Below are 21,572 nucleotides of genomic sequence, written 5' to 3'. Positions count from 1 at the left end.
CAAAAGCAAAAGGAGTGAAGGGAGTTCCAGCAACCGAACTGGTCATGAGGGTACTTTTGCATTTTCAAAAGTAGAATTGAAGGATTTGGTAAAGGCCTACACTACATTTTCAGGAAAAAAAATGTACGTTTTTAAAATATCTGGAGTCAACTCGCCCCCCACCCTGGTGCGTACGGCCATGGTTTTTTTTTTTTTTTTAATTTCCCCATTTTTATTCCTTTCCTTTTCTTTTCCCTTTTTCTTCCTTTTCTCTTCTTCTTCCTTTTTTCTTTCCTTTTTTCTCTTTCTTTCCTTTTTTCTTCCCTTTTCCTTTTTTTTTCTTTCCTTTCCTTTCTTTTCTTTTCTTTCCCCTTTTTCTTTTTTTCCCCTGGAGCCCGTCAGGGGGGGGGCACTCTGCCCCCCCCCCTGCCCCCCCATAGGTACGCCAGTGATTAGTAGGCGGTTTCGCGGCAAAATTAGTTTCATCACGTGTCAAGACATATTCTTTCACATGATTGGTAATAAGAGCTTCCATTTCATTTTTTGAGAGGGGGGCGTTTCCAAAACTGGTCTTTACCTTTAAACATTAATCCAAATGACTCTTATTATACTCATTATATATGCTTCCTATTTATTAAGTTGATATATCAAATTAATTTTAAATATTTAGCTCGTTTTATTTCATCTATATCTACGAATATCCATAACTCCTCAGTCCTCACTATGTTGTAAAATTAGTTGATGTTTTAAATATAAAATTATATGGTAATGGTAATGGTAATGATTTTATTAAAAATTCATTTGCAGCCAGATGGCTGAATTGCAGAATTGTGTACATTGTAAAAACATAAATATTTATTGAAACATAAATCGTATTAAGAATGAATGAATTTTCTAAATAAATCAGCGTACACATTATATATACAAATTAATACAATTCATAAAATTCGCTTAACAGCTAACAGTTGCTTAATTTTATTTCGCAATCATCATAGGGCTGTGGAGAACTATAGAAGAGAGGTAGGGGAATAATGGTGCAGACAGTACAGGAGATCCAGGAAAAGTGTGAGATAGAGAAAGACAGAGGGAGAGAAAGGGAGAGAGGGAGAGAGAAAGAGAGACAAAGCGAGAGATAGAGAGATATTTATCAAAAAATATATTAATGCCTTGCATTTTCCGGTAAAATAAAAATGTCTTAAAATATTGTATCTTCTCCTTTGTTGTGAAGTTTGAACAATGAAGTAATGTTTAACAAAAATGTATTCTTTAAAAATAAGAATAACATTTTTTTATTTTCCAACAAGGCTGATATCTTTCATGATACACCAAACGCTATAAAACCCGACTACGATCAGAATGACAAGGAATTTGCATAAGAATTTTATACGAATATTCAAGTGTGTAAAATCTTGATAATCGAGAATTACACTAGGAGATAAAGGGCTTTAAAGGTACTATGTCCCATTTGCAGGCCCAAAAAATGAAAAGGTTAAATTCCAACGACATTTGAAAGATGATACTAATTTAGAACTTCCCTAAAAAAAAAGGGGGGGGGGCGGGGGCTTGAAAATGTCTTTAAGTGGCCTAACGACTATTAGTTGTCAAATCGACTATTAGAAGCTATGAAGCCAATAAGTAATAGTCTTGATTCTGAGACCATTGTACCGAATGGTCGTACGTTTTATGCTGCGCAAAGATTCAATCAGTTTAATTTTGGCCATTACAAGAAGTGGGTTATTGATGTAGACAAATGCTCATGTATCATTTACAGCTCATTTTATGTATGTTATTACCAAAGAAGAAGAAAAGCAAGTCAGTCACTCGATAGTGTCTGACAGTGAAGTCTAGCAAATAAACGGGTTTCCTTGCATAATTTGAATATTAGGACACTGCTAACGTTTACATTTCACAGATAGGAAATACATGCCATATTCATAATTCCTGCAAAGTTCTACAGAATTTGAGGTTGGCTGCAAAAGGGACATAGTACCTTTAATCAGAACTGTGGGTACTAGGTAAAGTTTGAAGACCTTATACGGGGTAAAATTGTCTTGTCGACAACATTATTTACCTTTTAGTCGGGTTGATCATGTTTTGATCTAACATAACAATTTTATCATCATTTGTGGAGCCAACGTTAGACAAAAAATTCAATCAGAACCATCGGATGGGCATGACATCATCAACATGATTTCAACCGGGTGACTCTGGGTATTGGTGCCAATGCATTATTTTGTATAAAAATTTCCTTATTTCATTGTGTTTTAAATTCTCCCCTTTAAATTACGTGTTTCTCTACTGCTACTGTTTTGTTATCTACATTACTTTTTTCTTCTTCCAGGAACCTATATTATACAAGCCCGGCTTTTATTAGGTTCCTCACATTCTACATTATCTATTATATGAATTGAGAATCATTGACATGTGCTCATTTACACTTATTGTAATGTATAATTTGTTAATTTATATTTATGTTTATATTTTTTGTAAAATGTGGAACATTAAACTTGAAACTTGAAACTTGAAACATTCTATTTAGAAATACACGCAAATCCCAGAACAGTCAGTTTCATGCAATGAATCCTCACCCTATTGACATATTGGTCAGTTTGGCCACTTTGACCGTTGTTGACCGCTGTCGAGATTCTGTATTAAACAAACTAACAAAAACGTATACATCATTATAACACTTTTATATCATCCAAAATCAATGATATTTTTTTAGTTGATATGACAGTTTAATAACGATTCCTTCTGCTACGTACAATTCACATTATAAAATGATCGTATCAAATTGTTTTTCATTTTTTGATATATAAATGGAAGGAAAATAACATATATCGTACGGGCTACATTGAACAGCTAGACTTGTCGTCATGCATGTACCCTTTAGAAAAACCATGTTCAATTTCTTAATCAAACCTCGACGTAAAATGTAATTTGATTGGTTTTCAAATTCATGCTTCCATATACATGACGTCATAGGTCGGTTGTTCGTAATGAATGCTATTAAGTAAAGCCGAACTCCAAATATCAGGTTTATCCTGTTTTCATCAGGCCGAGATTGCCAAATAGCCAACTATATATCTTCGGGCTGGTGATGACGCACGGGACAAATAGCGGGATATTTTGCAAACTATCCCAAGATATCTTGGGATGATTATCTCGACCAAATATCCCGCTAATTGCAACTGCGGGCTCATATAGACGCAAATTAGCTATATAATTTGCGATCTGGATAGTTAAAGTAGCGGGTTATTTGGCAATCTCGAGCTGATGAAAACAGGCCTATTGAGTAAAAGGAATGCGAAGGTTGATCAGATTTATCAATGTCAATACCTGGCGGGAAAACATGGCAATGGTACAGATAAACATGCTCATATGTTTCACACAAAGTCACCGAATACATTAAGTGACTTGGTAACTTTGTTGAAGGTTGATGAAAAAACTGCGTAATTTTTATATGCAATGTTAGTTATCCATAAATTTCGTCCTACTGTACTAACCCTGAAACATGCAAAAAAAAATCCTGAAAAAAACATTACTCTTTATATTCCTTCTACTGTACTAACTCTCTAACATGCGAAAAATCCTGGAAAATTCTCAAACCACAAAGATATTTGTGGTTTTCTTTGAAAGCGTCACTGTGCGACACCCTCTACCAGTAAATTCTCCCAACCATTTTTGAATTTTTCAAACCGTTTTTCCTTGAAAACAAAAACACAAGACAGGCTTTTAACAACATCTTTCAACACTTAAGTGTCTGGAATGGTACATTGAGCCAATTCATTGCTTTGAGACGATTTAGAATCTCCTAAAATTGTAATCTGATGTTATTTGTTCAGCTAACAGTAGAGGGCGTGCGTTTAAACCCTTACACAGAGACACAGAGTTGGCTACCTTGGTTTGGTTGGTCTCAACATGGCGTATATTCGTTGGGTTTGCATGTCCTCACAACAAAGCGGTAATCGCCATATTAAGCACAACTCGAACCGGGTCGGCAAAACTCTCCTATTAATCAATGAATCTGCATGTCCTCACAAAGAGCAGACACAAAGTTTGGCCTACTTAGTTTTAGCTAGTCACAGCATGGCGTATTTACTTTTGTTTTCTGCTTACATGCATGCCCAACATAGCAAATCGACGCCTCCTATGCGATGCATATTTGCTTAACTTAACAAAAGGGAACAAAAAGTCAACTACTCGAAAGCACTACAGGTTGAAACTTAACAGTATTTGTTCATTTATTATTTTTTCAGAGGATTCACCAAATATTCAAAGCTCCCGCCTTCGGATTCCTCTCAAGACATCGTGCCCTACCATGAAGAAGACCCGGAACCAATCACCAATGGCCATTCCAAAACACAGGAGGTCAATCAGCATGCGCAGAACGGCAGCAGAGTTCAAAGGTCGCCGGGAAAGGATTCGGGGTCATCTTCAGACAAACCTCGTGCTCCTGACGGAGGTGAGTATGGACCCAATAATAGGGACTTTTAGATTTGCACGTCAACATAGTGGGCTGCTAAGTGTGACGTCATTTTAAGGCACTGGCAATGCCTTAAAAGGAATTCACGGTGCCTTAAAAGGACGTCACACGTAGCAGTCCACTATGTCGACGTGCAAATCTAAAAGTCCCTAAATGACGCTGAAACCAACGGGCTGAAATCCATGGAATTTTTTTCTTCATCACATCCAACATAGGAAAATACTGCGCCTATTAAATAAAGCTATTAAATTACTGTTCCGTTTCGGCTATCTCTTCACTCGTATGATCTCCTTTGATGGGTTAAAGACAAACAAAAACTACGTTGTTCTTTGACTTATTGTTACAACTATATGATCATCTCTTGAGTGAGTTATAGTTTCAGTAGCAGTGTATTAAACAGTTGATTTCGGCAACAATAAACGTCATGGTTCTTAAAGGGCTGTCTCTGGTTCTTCTCGATCATACCTATTTTTGGCAAGATGTAGCTTGCCGACAAAATAACCATAGCAAGTTAAGTACGAGTCCAAACAATGTGTACAAATAACTATTATCATGAACGCTTGGACACAGTTTTTTTCCCATGAGGAGGGAGGGGGTGGGTGGAGCTATCGACTGTTGTTCTACAACTTGAACGGACCTAACGTTTGCGAACCATTTCTTTTTTAGTAACAGCAATTAGTAGTGAATGTTTGATGTCCATGTAAAGTGAGTCACTCAGGTAATTATTGTACCCTTGTTGAAAGTCTAGTTAACAAGAGAAATCAACTCAAGAGCAATTTCATTACCGTTTTTGTAATATTTATCCATCGAAATCTTGTTCGGATAAAGTAGAATTCGCAGAACTCGTTTTAAAAAGGTGTTTGATAAGGCTATTGAGGATAAGGATGCATAAAAGCCCCACTGCACTACTTGTAGCTACTTGCTCCCTCTATATAGAAAAAAAAATGCCTAATCGGTGCCTGTTGGTCCCCCATCATCCTCTTTTTCTTAATTAATTGAGAGCTAAGTTGATGAGATAGTCACCTGTCAGTGACCGCCCTGGGTGGTCTAATCCCTCATGTCCACACTAGTACAGAATAGCTTTAAGCGCTATATAAAAGTTGAATATTATTATTATTATTTCTCGAATGTCTAGGCGATCGTATTCTGATTAATTTTTAACATGTTGTTGCTTAGGTTACGGCTGGTTCATCCTGCTGGCTGCCCATTGCACGCTCATCTTCAGGGAGGGGATTGCTAAGTGCCTTGGTGTATTCCTGCCAACCTTCCGAACTTACTTCGGTGTGTCCACGTCTCTGATTGGCTGGATTAGTTCGCTCTGCGTCACGTTTGCTGATTTTACAGGTATGGTAGCTCTGAATGAAAAGTGTGATTTTTTGTCGTGAATTTTTTTTATTTTTTTATTGTTAGGGGTTTCATGACGAATTGTACTAGGAGGTATGCTAAATGGAGCATCTTTTTATCCTATGAGTAAGAAGTCCTCGTTGATACTTTTCATTAAATCTATTAAAAACTTAACAAAATCCAATAGGCCTATTTGTTATAAAAAGAACTTGATATGTAATAGATTTAATCCCCTGGCCCTATCATGTCCCCTAGATCGGATAAACCCAATTACATATACTGCTGAGAGTGCTAGTCGTATGTATTATGATATAAGACAGTAAAATGAGAATCAGTTCTTGACCGGGGTACTCCCACTCAAGGCTTTTAAAATAATATTGAATAAAAATGTCATATGGCATCAGTCACACTTTAAGCCCCTCTAAAGTGTTGGGAGCCAACACTTGGATGGCTAAATTTCGCTTAAATTGTATAATCGTGTGAAAGAGGATGTCATTATATACACACTTCTGCAAAGATTCCCCCCCCCCCCGAAAAAAAAATGTGTTTGAGGACAAATATTGATTAAAGAATACATAATCTCGGTTTTCTGTTGTTCGAAGAAAACCTACATTTTGTTTTCTTTCATCAATATTTGACTTTCAAACACATTTGTTTTAAAAATCTTTGCAGAAATGTGTTTTGAATGACATCCTTTTTCACAGTATGATACAATTTAAATGAAATTTTTCCATCAGATCTTTGGAACTTCTAACACTTTAGAGGGGCTTTAACATCGTTTAAAAAATCATAATAACAGTGAAATACTATTTCAATACTGCTAAATATATTACTCATTGCGGATGTAGTATCGAAAATAATATCGCTAGTGATATATTCGTTTGTCTCGCAATGTATGGTCAACAAGGATCTTGTTGACCATACATTGCAAGACAAACGAATATGACTATCGACATTATTTCAATATTATTTCAATGGTTACACACTGATGAGTATGATTCTATTTTGTTTTCCAGGTTTGATAAGTGGTCCGTTATGCAGACGTTTTGGTTGTCGACCGATTGCTATGGCTGGAGGCTTCTTTGGTGGGACAGGTCTGATATTAGCTGCTGGTACTACCGACGTCAGTCAGCTCTCAATATGTCTATCAATATCAGGTAATCATGTCGTATGATAATAATAAGGATACTAATACAGTCAAACCTGTCTATAGCGACCGCCCAAGTGAAATATAAAAAGTGGTCTTTGTAGACAGATGGTCTTTGTAGACAGGTGCCTTTGGTACATGTTACAATGAGAAACCATTTTTAAGGGAAACAGAAAATGTGATCTTTGGAGACAGGTGGTCACTAAAGCAGGTTTGACTGTAGTAAGGATAATAATAGTGAGTGTTTCTCTAGCGCTCATGTATGTCAGACTTGACACTCCTGGCGCTCCAAAATTATTATCCTGGATTTGCTACCTCGTTAAAACGCTAGCAAACCAGTATTAGCGGATGTCGACGAATCAATCATGCTGCTAAACATTCCAAAGAGGACTTGACAAATTTGAATGTTAACAATGTGCCAATGTTATCATGTAACCTCGTAAAGTTTAGCATTGCTGGCATTATAGCGTTTTAGTATTTCAAGGAATAGATTCCTGCCAGGTGCCCATTTACCTCACCTGGGTCGATTGTGGCAGTTTTGCCAAAAGACACTAGTGGCGTGGCAGAACTTGAACTATGAACCATATTTATTTCAGCTCTTATTTTTCAAATTATTCAAGGTTACAGGGGTGGTTTCCTCTGATGATCAAAATACCAGCTACACATTTATCCCGTACGATATCAACCCAATCTCGAAATCATGCATTTGATATTCATCAACGTTTCTTTTGTTTTATGTTGTATTACTTTGAATCGTTATTTCTTAATTATGTGTTTGCCATGTCAGTGAGGATATATTAGCCGTTCTTACCCCAAAATCAGATGCCAAGAGATACATACCACTAAAAGCCATTGGGCAAATGTGTAATTTTATTTGCATTGTGACGTCGATTTGCAATATAGGACACAATCAAAACATAGAAACATGCGATATAAAAAGACGTTCTCGGGTGGGATATGTTCAAGGAACTTCGCTGTTATATATATCGTATTATCTTAAAACAAAGGTTCTGATTCAAACAGAAGTAAGAATAGTACGATTTTCGAAATATAATGACCACATTATCCTTTGTTGTTGTTCTTGTCTCAGGTATCGGTCTAGGTCTTGCTCTTACGCCAAGTCTCACAATGGTTGGCCATTACTTCGAGAAGAGATACAGTCTTGCCAATGGTCTAGCGTACGCCGGGTCTGGAGTAGGGATCCTGGTCCTAGCGCCGTTAGCCCAGATCCTCATAGATACGTACGGCTGGCGAGGAGGTCTCTTCATAATAGGGGCGCTGTGCTTCCATGTCAGTGTGTGTGGCACCCTCTTGCGTCCAATTAAAGTTAGACCTAGTCCTGAAAGACGACGAAAGGACAAGATGGAATATAAATCGGTAGAGGTCGAGTCGGATGACTGCATAGATGAAAAGGAATACGTTTCAAAAGGAATAATGTGTGATCTAGGACCAGAAGATGATGATGAGGGTGCAGAAAACACTAGACCTGTTTCGCAAAGCAATGGCTTTAAAGACAATAACATTAAATCCAACGAATCATTTGAGCTCAAACATATAGAGAAGACTGAAACAGAGAACGGGTACACCAATGGATCGGTGTATGTAGACGATGGGGAAGATCGTACAGTAACTGATGTAGAAAAATGCGATACGTTAAAGACAGGAGACGAGGACGAAGCGCGAGCAGAGACAAGGGCGGAAAGATGCTACTCGCTTCTAGGCCTATCTTTGTTCAAAGACGTTTACTTTATCATTCTCATGGTCGTCCAATTTTGTGGGCGGTTTGTCTACATGGGTTGGCTTATTTACCTCGTGCCCCACGCACAAGAGAAAGGAATCGCACCTCTTCAGGCCACCTTCATAGCTTCAGTTGCCGGTGTGTCGAACATCGTCGCCCGAGCTGGGCATGGTTTGATTGTAGACTATAAAATACTTACTGCTGCACAGCTTCTCACCATTTCTTCCTTTCTGTCTGCCGCGCCAATGCTGCTTGATCCTGTGTTGAATAGCTACGGGGCTCTCATCACAGCCTCGCTTACCTACGGGGCAGCCAGCGGCGTGTTCTTCCCGATAGCTGTGGTTGTGATTAAGCAGTCCATCGGCATGGAAAGATTTCCCAATGCACTGGGTTGGTCCTACGGATTCGCTGGGATTGGACGGATGTCAGCTGGTTTCCTGACAGGTATAATCACTCACAATAATCGGTTTTAACAAAGAATTTCAAATCGTTACCCCCAGACAATTACCCCCTAGGATAGTTGTCCGGGAGTAGTTGTCCTAGGGGGTAGTTGTCTGGGTAATAGTTTTCCGGGGGAAATTGTCCTAGGGGTAATTGACCTTGGGGGTAGTTGTCTTGGGGTAGTTGTCCGGGGGTAGTTGTCCTAAGGGGTAGTCGTCCTAGAACCTGGTTACCCTTGTGTAGTTGTCCTACGGGGTAGTACATCTTAGAGGGTGGTTATCCGGGGTAGATGTCCAGGACTTCAGGGGGTAGGTGTCCGGATACGCTCGTAAACATCTATTATTTGTATACCATATCACAGAGATTGTACTTTGTTGTCCTCTTTATGATCCCTGATAATCTAATAATAATATCTCGTACTTCATGTTCTGACATTGGCTACACTAAATTCGTCATTTTTCTGATTGCTTCTCACGTGTTCTGTATTTGCAGGTTGGCTGTTCGACCAATTCGGAAGCTACGATCAATCCTTCATTCTACTCGGTATCATCCAAACCTTCGCGTCTGTTTTGCTCATCGTACTTCTCTGTCTCAATAGGCGAAAAGCGAGGAAGGAAAAAGAAGAAAATAAATCTTAAATGTATGTTATTTTATCTTCTCACCGGATCCAGTCTAAGCTGACTTCCTCCTTCCTCATTAATGGCTGGTAAAATAACATTAGTCCAGAATCTTCACCACCGTTATTCTGTTGCAAGCTGAAGATGACGTGATCCCCGAATTTCTACGCCTTCTGATACGAGTTCGTTGATAACGCCATCATCGGCGGCTTTAAGTAAGTGTAGGGAATATCAATGAGGTTTTAAAAAATATAAGAACCGGCCAGATTCTGAACTAGTTAAACATCAACTATTTGATCGACATAATGATGAAATAAGTATATGTAAAGTTAGAATGTATGTTGCCAATTGCCAATAAGACACCATCACCAAGAACCAAGACATTTTCTTGATCGAACGATGTTTCGTTATCGTTGTATCCCTCTGACAATACTACACGATCGTAAAAACTTTCAAGAAATCAACTCAAGGGCAATTTCATGTTTCTGTCTTCATCTTTGTATTGTCTAAAGAAGAAAATTGTCGGATTATGTAATATGCCATTGGTATCATGGTAATGCTAATCTTAATTTTAAATTAAATCAAATTAAATTTTCAAAAGGTGGACTGATGCACAACAAAGCGATTGAAACTGCCTTAGGTTGTTTTTGTTTTTTAGTATTGCGATAATGTTGAAACTTCTTGTTGATAATGACCTTTCAGGTTAATTGTGAATGAAATCGTTATCTTGATAGAATTATTGATACGTGACCATATTCCACTTTTTCACCAAAGAATGATGATAAAGAGAGGAAAATAATCATTTTATCGTAAATGTTTGTTCCCCATAATCTCACTTGTTTTCATGTCATCAGATATGAAAGTTAAAATGTAGATAAGTGTAGATAAAATGTAGATACATTGAGAGTTCAAATGCAAAAGCAGCTAAGGGCCAAGGAGATTTTAAACAATGTAGTACAGGAGGTCTATGCCGGGACTAACTATAGACACGAAATTATAATGCTGCACAATTTGATATAGGGCCTACTTATGCGTACCCCAGAGGACTTGAACAAAGTTGTAGAAAAGTAGAAGGATTTGATACATTTTGCAAAGACGCTCTAACTAGATGGAAAAATACCAATAAAAGGAACCATCTGTTTGATTGTACATTGTTCGATTCCTGAGAATAAGATAAAGTTTCCTGTCTTACATTAAAGCATCATAATATTTAACGTATCGTGTTGGTAAGTTTGGGAAGCCAGTTTCTTATGTGAAGTCTGTTTGCGAATCTGACGAAGACGCGTTTAGAATTCTTCAGGTGAATGGAAGATTTATTCCATCATTTTACGATGTCAAATGTTAAGGCAGTGCAAAATTTGGTAAAACATTAAGATAAAATTGATATGTTATGTTGTGTGGCATATCCCCAAAAGAATGAGAGAGGGCGGAATCCTTTCTTGACGTATGATTATGCTTGTAGTGTTAACATTAGACCAGCTAAACTGGGTCGAGTGTTAGTTAAATTTTGTTTTTGTATCACTGGGTCTTCAAATTGATCAGTAGTATACCCCTGCTTAAACCTATGATGGCTCTTCTACTGATGGCAACTGAGATGTTTAAAACCGGGGGGGGGGGGGCTTTGGGTTCTTGCATTCATTGCCTTCATGAATGTGTCTTGCTAAAATTCATTACTAATCAAGATATTGGAGGAGGCTTTATCCCCCCCCCCCCTCTCGTCTAGAACTGCTAGTACGTGCTAGGAAGTTTTAGAAACTCAATATACCTCACTGTTATTGTTCCATATCTTGTCATAATTAGGCCTAAACAAAGATGTTATATTGCCCTTTAGGTGCTAAAACATGGGTCGGTCGGTCGGAAATCTTTATTTTTTTAAAACTTGTTTTCCTTTTATTTTTCCCTCTTTGGGCTGTGTTAGTTTCTTATTTTGTAATGCTTTTATTTTTTTCTCTCTAAAAAACGGTTTCAAAAAACAAAAAATCTAGACTTTGGGTTCGGTCGCAAAGGGCAATACAACATTTTTTTAAAGGCCTTATATAGCAGATTATTAAGTGGGAATTTGAAATTTCAAAGATACCATGGCACGAATCAAAATAAGAGGCGTTATCGTCTACGTGCTTAGAACTTGGACTTCATTTTCGAATATTAAATACTAACACAGTATGTGGCCGTTGACAGTTGCATAATATATTTTTATTTTGTGATATATATTTTTTCATTATGTTGATCCGGGTAATGTATTCGATTAGGTTAGTAATGTATTCAATTAAGTTTGTTTTTACGATACTGCTTACAGAGTGAATGCAGGTGAATAATCACCCCCCAAAAAAATCTTTTTCTTTTCATTTTTCTGTAGATTTGCATTTTTAAATCATGAATGTATATTTTGAAAATACTCTTCAACATAACACTATACGGGTGTTATTTCATTAGTTTCAAAGATTTCCAAAACTTTACTAATGTTTCCTTACATGTTATTATCATATAGATTAGAACTATTAGATATTCTTAATAGGTGGTGTAAATAAAGGTTTCATGCTATTGTTAATTGAAGCAATAGTGCTGTTATTTTGAGCCTCTTTAATGACATTCAAATCATCTGAAAAATGAATGTAATATATTTTCTTTCGGATTTTTAAAATAATGTACAAACTTAATTATCCGTTGGCCGGTTAGGATAAGATTTACGCATTTTAGGAAAGTTTAACTTTGGCAAGGATTTAGATTAGAGTAGACCATGATTTTTACTTTGATTACTTGTAATCCATTTTCAATTCGTTCGTTGGTGGCGCTGCATATTCAACTCATCCGGTGGTGGCGCTGTTCGTAAGAATATTATTTTTCTAAGATTATGACGGCGATGAGTTTTACTTCCTTTTTTTGTGTAAGTGTATAAGCCAAAGCATGGTATATCTCATTAAAGCATATGACGTCTTTTGCTCTACATTATATTTTGTTCAAGTAAAGGTCGAATGCAAATCTATCTTGTGAAAAAGCTTTTATACTACTGACGTCCTCATACGGGATGAACAAACCTGTTATTATTTTCTTATTCAAACAGATGTTACCGTTACTTATAACGACGTTCATTTCAAACGTTTGATAAAGATTTAAGTTACAATTTCCTTATTGGAAACAAAGGGAAACGGAAAAACATCATGTTACCGAATTCAAAATTGATATTATACCGATTGGCAACTGATTCCAAAATGTCATACTAATAATAACTGTAAATCATAAACAAATGTTAAGTTAATATTCAACGTCATGTTGTAGAAAATACAGCCAACAACTAAATTATCCATACCCCTTGTAAATTTGACGTGTTTGTGTTTGTTATAAATAAAAAATGTAAGGTGGACTGGTTGAATTAGAGCTTTTGGTAAATACTTCAAGACTTTCAATAGTTACATTCTTAATCATAATAAATCGCGACAAATCAATTTTCACATAAAAATATATAACTTGGTAATGGGAATGAATAAGTTTGTTGTTAACTTCATGTATACATCATTAATTTAATGGCAGTTTCAATATCTGTTTATAATGAGTGATTATGAAGCAAATTATTACTAATCACTCATCGGTCTGGTCTGGACACCAAATTAAATGGTCTACTTGAAGGGTGGCTCGTGAATTATAAAGGTTTTTTCTTCTTTTTTCTGTGGGCTTAATGTCTCAATATTTCAACATGGGCTGGATTTTAATGTGCAAATGAATTTTGCGGATATGCAAACATGGCTAAGGCAATGATGTATTGATGTTTATGGTGTTGAATTGAATGGAAAGATGTGATAAACCATTCAAATTAAAGGTTAATTTAACCTTTAAAAACAAAACAAATGGATTTCTTTAAAACATTGAATTATATTTGAAATTATATATATATATAGATGATTAGTTAGATTCAAATTGTGCATTCATTATAGGTGGAAGTGGAATTACATATCAATTTTACCCCAAATGAGACAAGATTATTGTCGCAAAAAAACTAATGGTGAATCGTTTCAAGCTGCACTCGCAGAGCATGTATATTATATGCGTGTTGAATTTCAGTGCAATACTTTGTAAACTTTCAATACTTCTTTTTGCTATAAATGATAAAGTGCCTTTGGTGTATCGTTTCATTCTGTCGTCTCACCTTTACGTTGTTGAGTATTGAATGTTTATTGAAATGTAAAACAATCTCTATGAACCCTTGGATGTTTTGTAATTCGTCGCATCTCTCTTGAAAGTCTGCAAGGCTCTTTTACTGTACAAACAGAAAGAAATACATGTCATTATTGTGATGTCAAATTAAACAAGTGTCATTCTCGAACCCAGTTCATTTAGTTGAAGTGTCTTATTTTTATCTTTTTAATTTTTTTTATTGAAATATGTTTATTCAGGATAACAAGAATGAGTTATACATTGTAGATACAGAGTCTGTTTTACATAGTGTTCCTGAACAGGATAAAAATGTAGTACACGGAAATATAAATAATGAATATCACCAAAGCTCACAAGCAAAGGTAAGAACAAGCTATTTAAAACGCATTAAAAGTAGTAAAAAGCACAAAACAAAAAACGACAATGTAATAGTTGAAATTGACAGCGAAAAACATCAAATCACTTTAATAAAAGGCATTAAAATATCACCAAAAATATTAGAAGAGGAGAAAAGATATAAGGAAATTGGTAGGAAGTAAAAAAAAAAATGAAAGAGCTAGAGAAAGAAAGAGGGGAGAGAGAAAGGGGGAGAGAGAGAAGAGAGAGAGAGAGAGAGAGAGAGAGAGAGAGAGAGAGAAATAAGCCATTTCAAGAGCAGTATATGAATCGGCACTGTATCACACAGGTTTACAAAATTTGTTCATGTATTATACGTTTAAAAACATCGATAGATTTAGAATTTTGAAAAGCAGAAGGTAAATTATTCCAGATTTTTTCACCAGCGTATGTAAAACAATTCTTAAAACATTTATTGATCACAGTTTAATGAGATGAGCGTATCTAAAATTAATAAACCATCTTTATTTCAGTAGAATGCTATTATAAAGAAATATTACATCGAAATTACCCAGGTCCTCTGCCAGAAGAAATATCAAGAAATGTTTCCTCATCAACTGACATGATGCAGGGTTACAAATATAACGACATATACAGTAACAAATACAGTGCATGCAGGAACAGAAGACGATCGTACAAAGGCAAAATAAAATTTAAACAAATAAACACCTGCAACTTCATTATGTTGTGAATATGGGCAGTATAATCCGTCTTAATAAGGAAGCCTACTGCTAAATTAATGCATGGACAAGGTTTTAAGAGTGAAGGAGAGAGAGAGAGAGAGAGATATATATAGAGGGGGAGGGCAAGATTAAGAGAGAGACGATGAAGAAAGAGAAACAAAGACAAGGGGAAAAAAGATGACAAATAGAATAGAAACGGTTTTTGTGTAAAAAAGTACAAACGAAGGGATCACAAAACTTGTTCAGACCAGGCTCACCCTCCCTTTCTTTATCTCTGTATCTCTCTCACTCTCTCTCTCTCTCTCTCTCTCTCTCTCTCTCTCTCCCTCTATCTCTTCCTCTCCTCCTCCTCCTGGACCAGGGGCGGATCCAGGTGGGGGGGGGGGGGCGGGCTCAGGGGGCCCGGATCCCCACCCCTGACCCCAAAAAAAGGTTTAACAAAGATGGTAACGTTAATTCTACCTTTAAAACAAAGAGATGACGGGACCCCACCCCTGGAAAAAAAGGGAAAAATTATGGTAACCACAATTTTGCCTTTTTGTTTTTTGGGGGAGTGGTGTTGAATAAAAACAACATTAGTGCTCGCTAACACCTCCAACCCCCCCCCCCCCCCCCCCGCTTATCGCTCATAAGGGAGGGGGTGTTGACTAAAAAAAATAGTGCGGCTACCCCCCCCCCCCCCCCGTGGACAATCAACCCTGGAGAATAATTATCCTGGGGGGGGGGGAGGTAGTTTTCTGGGAGGGTGGGTGATAAGGGTGGCTCCAGAATTTTTCAAGGGGGGCGTGAACTTGTACACAATTGCGAGTGCAAAGCCTTTACGACCAGGGGATACATTTTCAGGCATTTCTGAATGCGTATGTGAGCATTTATGTGAATATTTCTTAGCTTAGCTTTCCTCTTTTCTTTTTTCCTGCTATTTTTGTTTTCTCAAAAGGAAATATGTGGGAGGATGTGCGCTCCCCCCCCCCCCCTTTTTTTGTGGATCCACCCCTGGTAATGTCCTTGGGGGTAATTAATTTTCCGGAGGGTGATTGTCGAGGCGGTATATATTAATTATTCTGATACGCGCTCTCACAGTCTCTCACAAGTTCATAACCCCCCCCCCCCCCCCCATTTCACCTTTCTTTCTTTTCCCCAGTTTTTCTCTAGTCGATAAGGTCAAAGAATAGCCTGGTCAGAGACAACATCTCTCGAATAAAGAGAAAAAAATCGACTATCCAAGACTTGTAACAAGAATAATATGATCATACAGATTTTAATTACTCCCGAACAGCTGAAGTGACGACTAGCTGTCAAACAAGATGATTGCGGATGAAAATGATTGATAGAATTACGGATAGAATCAGACGAAATGTGATTATTGTAAGTACCCAAGATCATGGTATAGTTGAGAAGAAATTGCTGCATTCCATCATGGATTCATGAGTGTGTCGAAATTTCCAATGATCGAATGAAAACGTGCATTTATGATTTTGTATTTATTCTTTGTCGATGGGAAAGTGGCTCGTTTGTGCTCTGCAGCTAGCTGTAGTCTGTGTCGTCTTTGTGTGGTGCGAGCCGCGGCGCTCCGGATATGGTGATGAAGGAAACTGTGCCATGCCAGCCAGGAAAGCCATGTCATAACATAAGCATAAATAGTTTGATTTGACTTAGACCGAAAACTTCAGTCTCTCTAATCGTCGGTTGTTCCACTTAGACTACGTCTGGCTCCACTAGACCTCCGATTATAGAAATGTCAACAAATGTCAGTTTTATGAAAGAAATGACCAAATCAGACGGTTATTTCTGTCTAGAGCCTAGGCCTAGACTCTACTACTACTATGACTATGAGTATGACAATGCCTTTGTCTTCCCTTCTATACATTGCTGTTCCTCTTGATTTTGAGTGACTTCTGCTGAATGTTGTGGTGTTGGCGATCAGAACTAGTTTTTTTCAATCTTTATTCATGAATTGTTTGTAATTTGTTTGATTTATGAAATTATATTCGTTTGTTTTGGGGGTTTGAAACAAAGAGCTCGAGAGACCATCACAGAACCGCCGATATGGCTCAGTGGTGGCTCAGTCTCAGGTGACACTGTTAGCAGTGATGTTTGCTGTTTAGCAGTGAGGTCAGTGATGACCTTGATGTTTACCTTGTGCTTCTGTCTATTTATATGTCTTGCGGCCCATGGGATCGCTGATCTAAGAAAAAGCGGAGAAAGAACACGAAGAAGAAGAAGTAGGGGAGCTGGTCAGAGAATAAGGATCGTCTTCATAAACAAGGATCATCTCTGTAAACGTGGACCTATGCGTCCTCAAAATTAAGGATCGTCTGCATTTTCGCAGACGTTTCATATTTTTGATCGGTACATTGGCAATGCAAAAAACAGATTCCGCGATGATTTTCTTGATGCATTTTACACTGACTTTATACAGAGACCTTCACATTATGAGCAATAAATCTTTGGGAAGACGGACAACCCGTAAAAGTAGACAGTGAACTAGGGTTAATTTCCCCCAGGGAATCCATTTTTGGCATCGCCAGCGGGCGGTTCTGTAACCCGAAACCCGCAACCCGCAGTGCGCCGATGAAAAAAACGGCCTCGAAAATGCAGACCATCCTCATTTTTGAAGACGCATTTTGTCAGCGTTTGAAAATGCAGACCATCCTCATTTTTGAGGATGCATTTTGTCAACGTTTATGTGGACTCACTTATTAGGACGATCCTCATTCTCAGACTGGTTAGTGACCTTTCTTCATGAATAATGATGCTGCTCCGTTTGTGGATAATCGAAAGTATAGAATGTAGCAAGATGGATGTATGGGTCTTGTACAAAAAATGTGTGTCTTTTTTGGCTGAAAGCGTTGGGCATGTAGAACTTTGGCTTACCAGTACATAAGTTTTGGTAAATAATTTTTTAGTCAGACATTTGTGTGCTTACAGACACCTGTATTAAGCGCCTAATAAATGTTGTGTATTATTATTATAATTATTATGTGCATAATGTTCATCCGATCGCAGTCTCATTTTACTAAATTGCTAATTGCAAATATTAAAGCTGTAGTAAATGATTATTAATCTTGTTTGATTCTTTTTCTGTGGATTACAGTCGGCATTGGAAAATGTTGTTGGATGACTTGAACGAAGGATGGGTTCCTCTGGGAAAGATGACAGCTTTGTGAGCATAAGTCTTGATGAGAAGGAGTGTGAAATCTGCTTACAAGACACGGGGCAAGAACTCATGACCTGCGATGTCTGTGCCAGGTACCTGACCAGTGGTCCTGTGCAGGAGGGGTTCAACGAGCTCCCTGAGTTGATCCACACAGACACATTGGCACACGCCTCGTGCTTCAGGAAGTTCCACAAGTTGGCCCGACGACTGAGCCGCTCTGCCATGAAGCTGCAGAGCAAATCGCAGGTAAGGATAATGAAAGGAGAAACAATGATTTTGTACAGCCTTTTTCTTCTTTCTTTCCTCTTTTTAGTATCTAATGTACAAAATTTGCACAGTAATTTCACTTGATAATTCAAATTATTTATTTTTGTGTTTTCAAAGCAATGTCCTTGTTTTTTTTTTTCTTCATTAAACAGAATGACATCTTCAAGTAATTTTTGTACTAGCTAGAGCTTAAATAATTGAAGCCTACACTTTGTAAAAGATGACAGAAAATGTACCTGTGTCATATCTGAACATGAAGTCCTTGAACTTTAAGACTGATGGTTATTTTTTCTCTCACTTTTCCATGTTGCATTGCCAATTTGTAGACGGACAATATAAGGACTACTCAGTGGCTGAACTTCAAAAGTAACAACCTCGGCAACGAACTTCTCCTGGAGAACATTCGTAACCACATGAGTAAGAGCAATCCTGGCTCACGCAGCGGTAGTCCTCAGTTCTCCGGCGCGAGTCAGATCGGGAAGCTGAGAGATGCCGAGAGATGCAGGAGCGAGCCTCTCCTCGACTCGTCCATCCACGAGCTGCGCCGGAGCTACACCAAGTACTTGTTTGGAAAGCACGAAGGAGACGGCAAACAAAACTTGAAAGTGCCTGAGCAGCGACCGCGTCCCATCCATCCTATCAGAGATGGATCGTGTGGTCCAAGCAACGAAGTGCCTGCAACTAGATTAACTGATAATGATAGCAAGAAATCGCCAGATAGTTCTCTCAGCCAAACTTCTTGCAAACTTGAAAGTAGCCCATATAAATCTTGCCACAGTAATCCTGATCAGTATTTAACAAAGATGCGTACTTTGTCCCTAAAAGACCAAGAACACCATGGACATAACACGGAAGAATATCAAGAAACTAAGGCTGAAAGCTGCAGTGATGCAAATGACTCCAGAACTTTGAATGGCCATACAAAAACAACGTTCGGTGCTGCAGAAAGAGACATTGACAGTAGTCATGGTAACAAGGAGATGAATTTGAAGGAGAGGATAGAGGACGATGTTCGTCCATATGATAATAGAGAATTATGGAGAGATGTCAGACACCTCAACAAAGAGTCCTGTAAGTGCATGCCTGCCTGGTTAGCTATTTGTTGATTTGCTAAATGTTACTCATTGTTGAAAAGCTGTAAAAATACACACCAATAATAAGACAGAGAACCTTGCTCGTAGCGAACAAAGTCCATTTTTCTATAAAGACCACATATTTTACTTCCCCTAGAAGAAAAACACTCATTGAAACATGTCGAAGTTGTAGTCGAGTGGTCTAGCACTTGACTTGAAATTTAAAGGTCGTGGTTCGATCCCTGATACGGCACTAATATCCTTTGGCAAGGCATTAATCTTCATTTGTCACACTCAACCCAGGCGAGGTAAATGGGTACCTGGCAGGATTAATTCCTTGAAATGCTAGAGCGCTGTAATGGCAGCTACATATACAGTAGGCTAAAGCAAGGGAAATAATAAATGCGCCTCGGAATAGAATTCCTAGATAGACGGCGCTATAGAATTGCCTATTATTATTATTACCTGTACATGAAAACAAACTGCCCGTATAGAACGTTCTTATTATCTCCCTTGAGCAATCTTAATATGTGTCACTGCTTTTCCTTTTTCTTTCTTCATGTTTCACTGTATAAAGCTTTTGTTTGTTTTTATATCCAGTACCAGGGATGACAGTGCCTGAACTGAAGAGTCACGTTGAGATGCTGCAGAGTGCAGTCAATGGTGAGTCGAAGGCTTCCATATTTGTTTTTAATCATAGAGCATAAGGTAATAACTAGCCATGGCCCAATTTTATTTTGTAAGTTGAAGGGGATGGAGCACTTGTAATGTTTCATTCTGAGATGTACGTGTATGAAGATTTTAATGATTTTCATACTGTGGTGCAATCGATGGATGATTTATAATTAGTTGTGTGGAGTGTGGTAGAAGGATTTGCAGGTAAGAAATATCTGTATGAGGCTTTAACATAAAGGATCGTGTCTGGGTAGGGCTTGTGTAGTGCCTTGAGAAGAAGAAGGTATATAATTATGATTTTTTTTTTTTTTTTAAACTTGAAGGTGTCCTGGTCTAGTAGATGTGTCACTGGACTGGATTGCCCCAGTCCCGTTGCGGCACTAATGTCCTTTGGCAAGTCATTAATCTACATTTGCCACTCTCCACCCAGGTAAATGGGTACCCGATAGGAATAAATTCCTTGAATGCTTTAGCGCCTTATTATGGCAGCTAAGCTACACCCGGGGTAATAATATGATACTTTGTATTAAGCGCAGTAGAGTATATTCATATAGTAGCTGCGCTATATAAAAAGACCTACGGTATTGTTATTGTTTACTTGTTCTATTGTTATTTGTTGCAGATGCATGTTCCCAGCTTGTGCAGCATCTCCAGGAGAAAGATGTTCTGAGCAGCGAGGTGGCATCGCGTCATGTGACCATCAAGAAACTGGTCGAACGACAGACGACTCTCCACCACTAGCCCCAGATGATCATCAGTCACTAGTATCCGTGTAATATACATGTACATCAGTGAGGGCGTTTGTGTACAGTCAAACCTGCTTTAGGGACCACCTGTCTGCAAAGACCACATTTTTTGTTTCCCTTGAAAATGGTTTCTCATTGAAACACGTACTAAAGGAACCTGTACATAAAGAACACCTGCCTATAAGACCACTTTTCTTGTCTCCCTTGGGTGGTCTTTATAGACAGGTTTCACTGTAGTACTGTTATACCTCAGTGATTACCATTGAGGATAATATGCATACTGTACACTATTAAGGGGAGGGGCATGTTAACACACAATGCAGGCTTCAGTCATCTGCCTGGGTTGGAATCGAACCGACGATCTTTGGTTTGACAGGCAGACGCTTTACCGACTGAGCCAACTCGCCTCCTCGATTATACAGTGGTAACAAGGGTCCTTGTCATTGATTAACATTTATCACCTTTTTCCCAATTCTATACATCTGGAATCACCTCACATAGTGAGATCCAGATGATTAACAGACTGGGCATCATCTTACAAAAACGTCATAAGTACAAGTTCACCGACATCCCATTCAAACGTGTGTTGATTTTAATACACATGCTTTAATGGGATGCTGCCCAGGTCATTAGAATACACTTTCTAATAAACAGGTATGCTTTCAGACTGTCTC

General features: G+C 38.0%; 2 protein-coding genes across 2 annotated transcripts in view; both read left to right on the top strand.

Moving 5' to 3' along the window:
• The window catches only part of LOC100890984 (monocarboxylate transporter 12), a 60,945-nt gene extending 50,445 nt beyond the window's left edge, over positions 1 to 10,500 (top strand). Inside the window, exons 2-6 of the mRNA XM_030978896.1 lie at positions 4,239 to 4,444; positions 5,642 to 5,809; positions 6,826 to 6,966; positions 8,047 to 9,138; positions 9,628 to 10,500. Coding sequence (XP_030834756.1) covers positions 4,239 to 4,444; positions 5,642 to 5,809; positions 6,826 to 6,966; positions 8,047 to 9,138; positions 9,628 to 9,773 — 1,753 coding nt within the window. The 3' untranslated portion in view covers positions 9,774 to 10,500. The remainder of the gene's footprint in view (positions 1 to 4,238; positions 4,445 to 5,641; positions 5,810 to 6,825; positions 6,967 to 8,046; positions 9,139 to 9,627) is intronic.
• Positions 10,501 to 16,283: 5,783 nt separating this feature from the next.
• Positions 16,284 to 20,903, top strand: LOC100889983. Its single transcript, XM_003724219.3, has 5 exons — positions 16,284 to 16,345; positions 18,075 to 18,383; positions 18,731 to 19,475; positions 20,078 to 20,140; positions 20,775 to 20,903. The coding sequence occupies exons 2-5, from the start codon at positions 18,114 to 18,116 to the stop codon at positions 20,891 to 20,893; spliced, it is 1,197 nt and encodes a 398-aa protein (XP_003724267.2). The 5' UTR covers positions 16,284 to 16,345; positions 18,075 to 18,113; the 3' UTR covers positions 20,894 to 20,903.
• Positions 20,904 to 21,572: the final 669 nt, after the last annotated feature.

Source organism: Strongylocentrotus purpuratus, unplaced genomic scaffold, assembly GCF_000002235.5.
Source record: "Strongylocentrotus purpuratus isolate Spur 01 unplaced genomic scaffold, Spur_5.0 spur5_scaffold_1, whole genome shotgun sequence".
NCBI classification, from domain to species: domain Eukaryota; kingdom Metazoa; phylum Echinodermata; class Echinoidea; order Camarodonta; family Strongylocentrotidae; genus Strongylocentrotus; species Strongylocentrotus purpuratus.
This window is presented reverse-complemented; position numbering and strand designations above follow the sequence as displayed.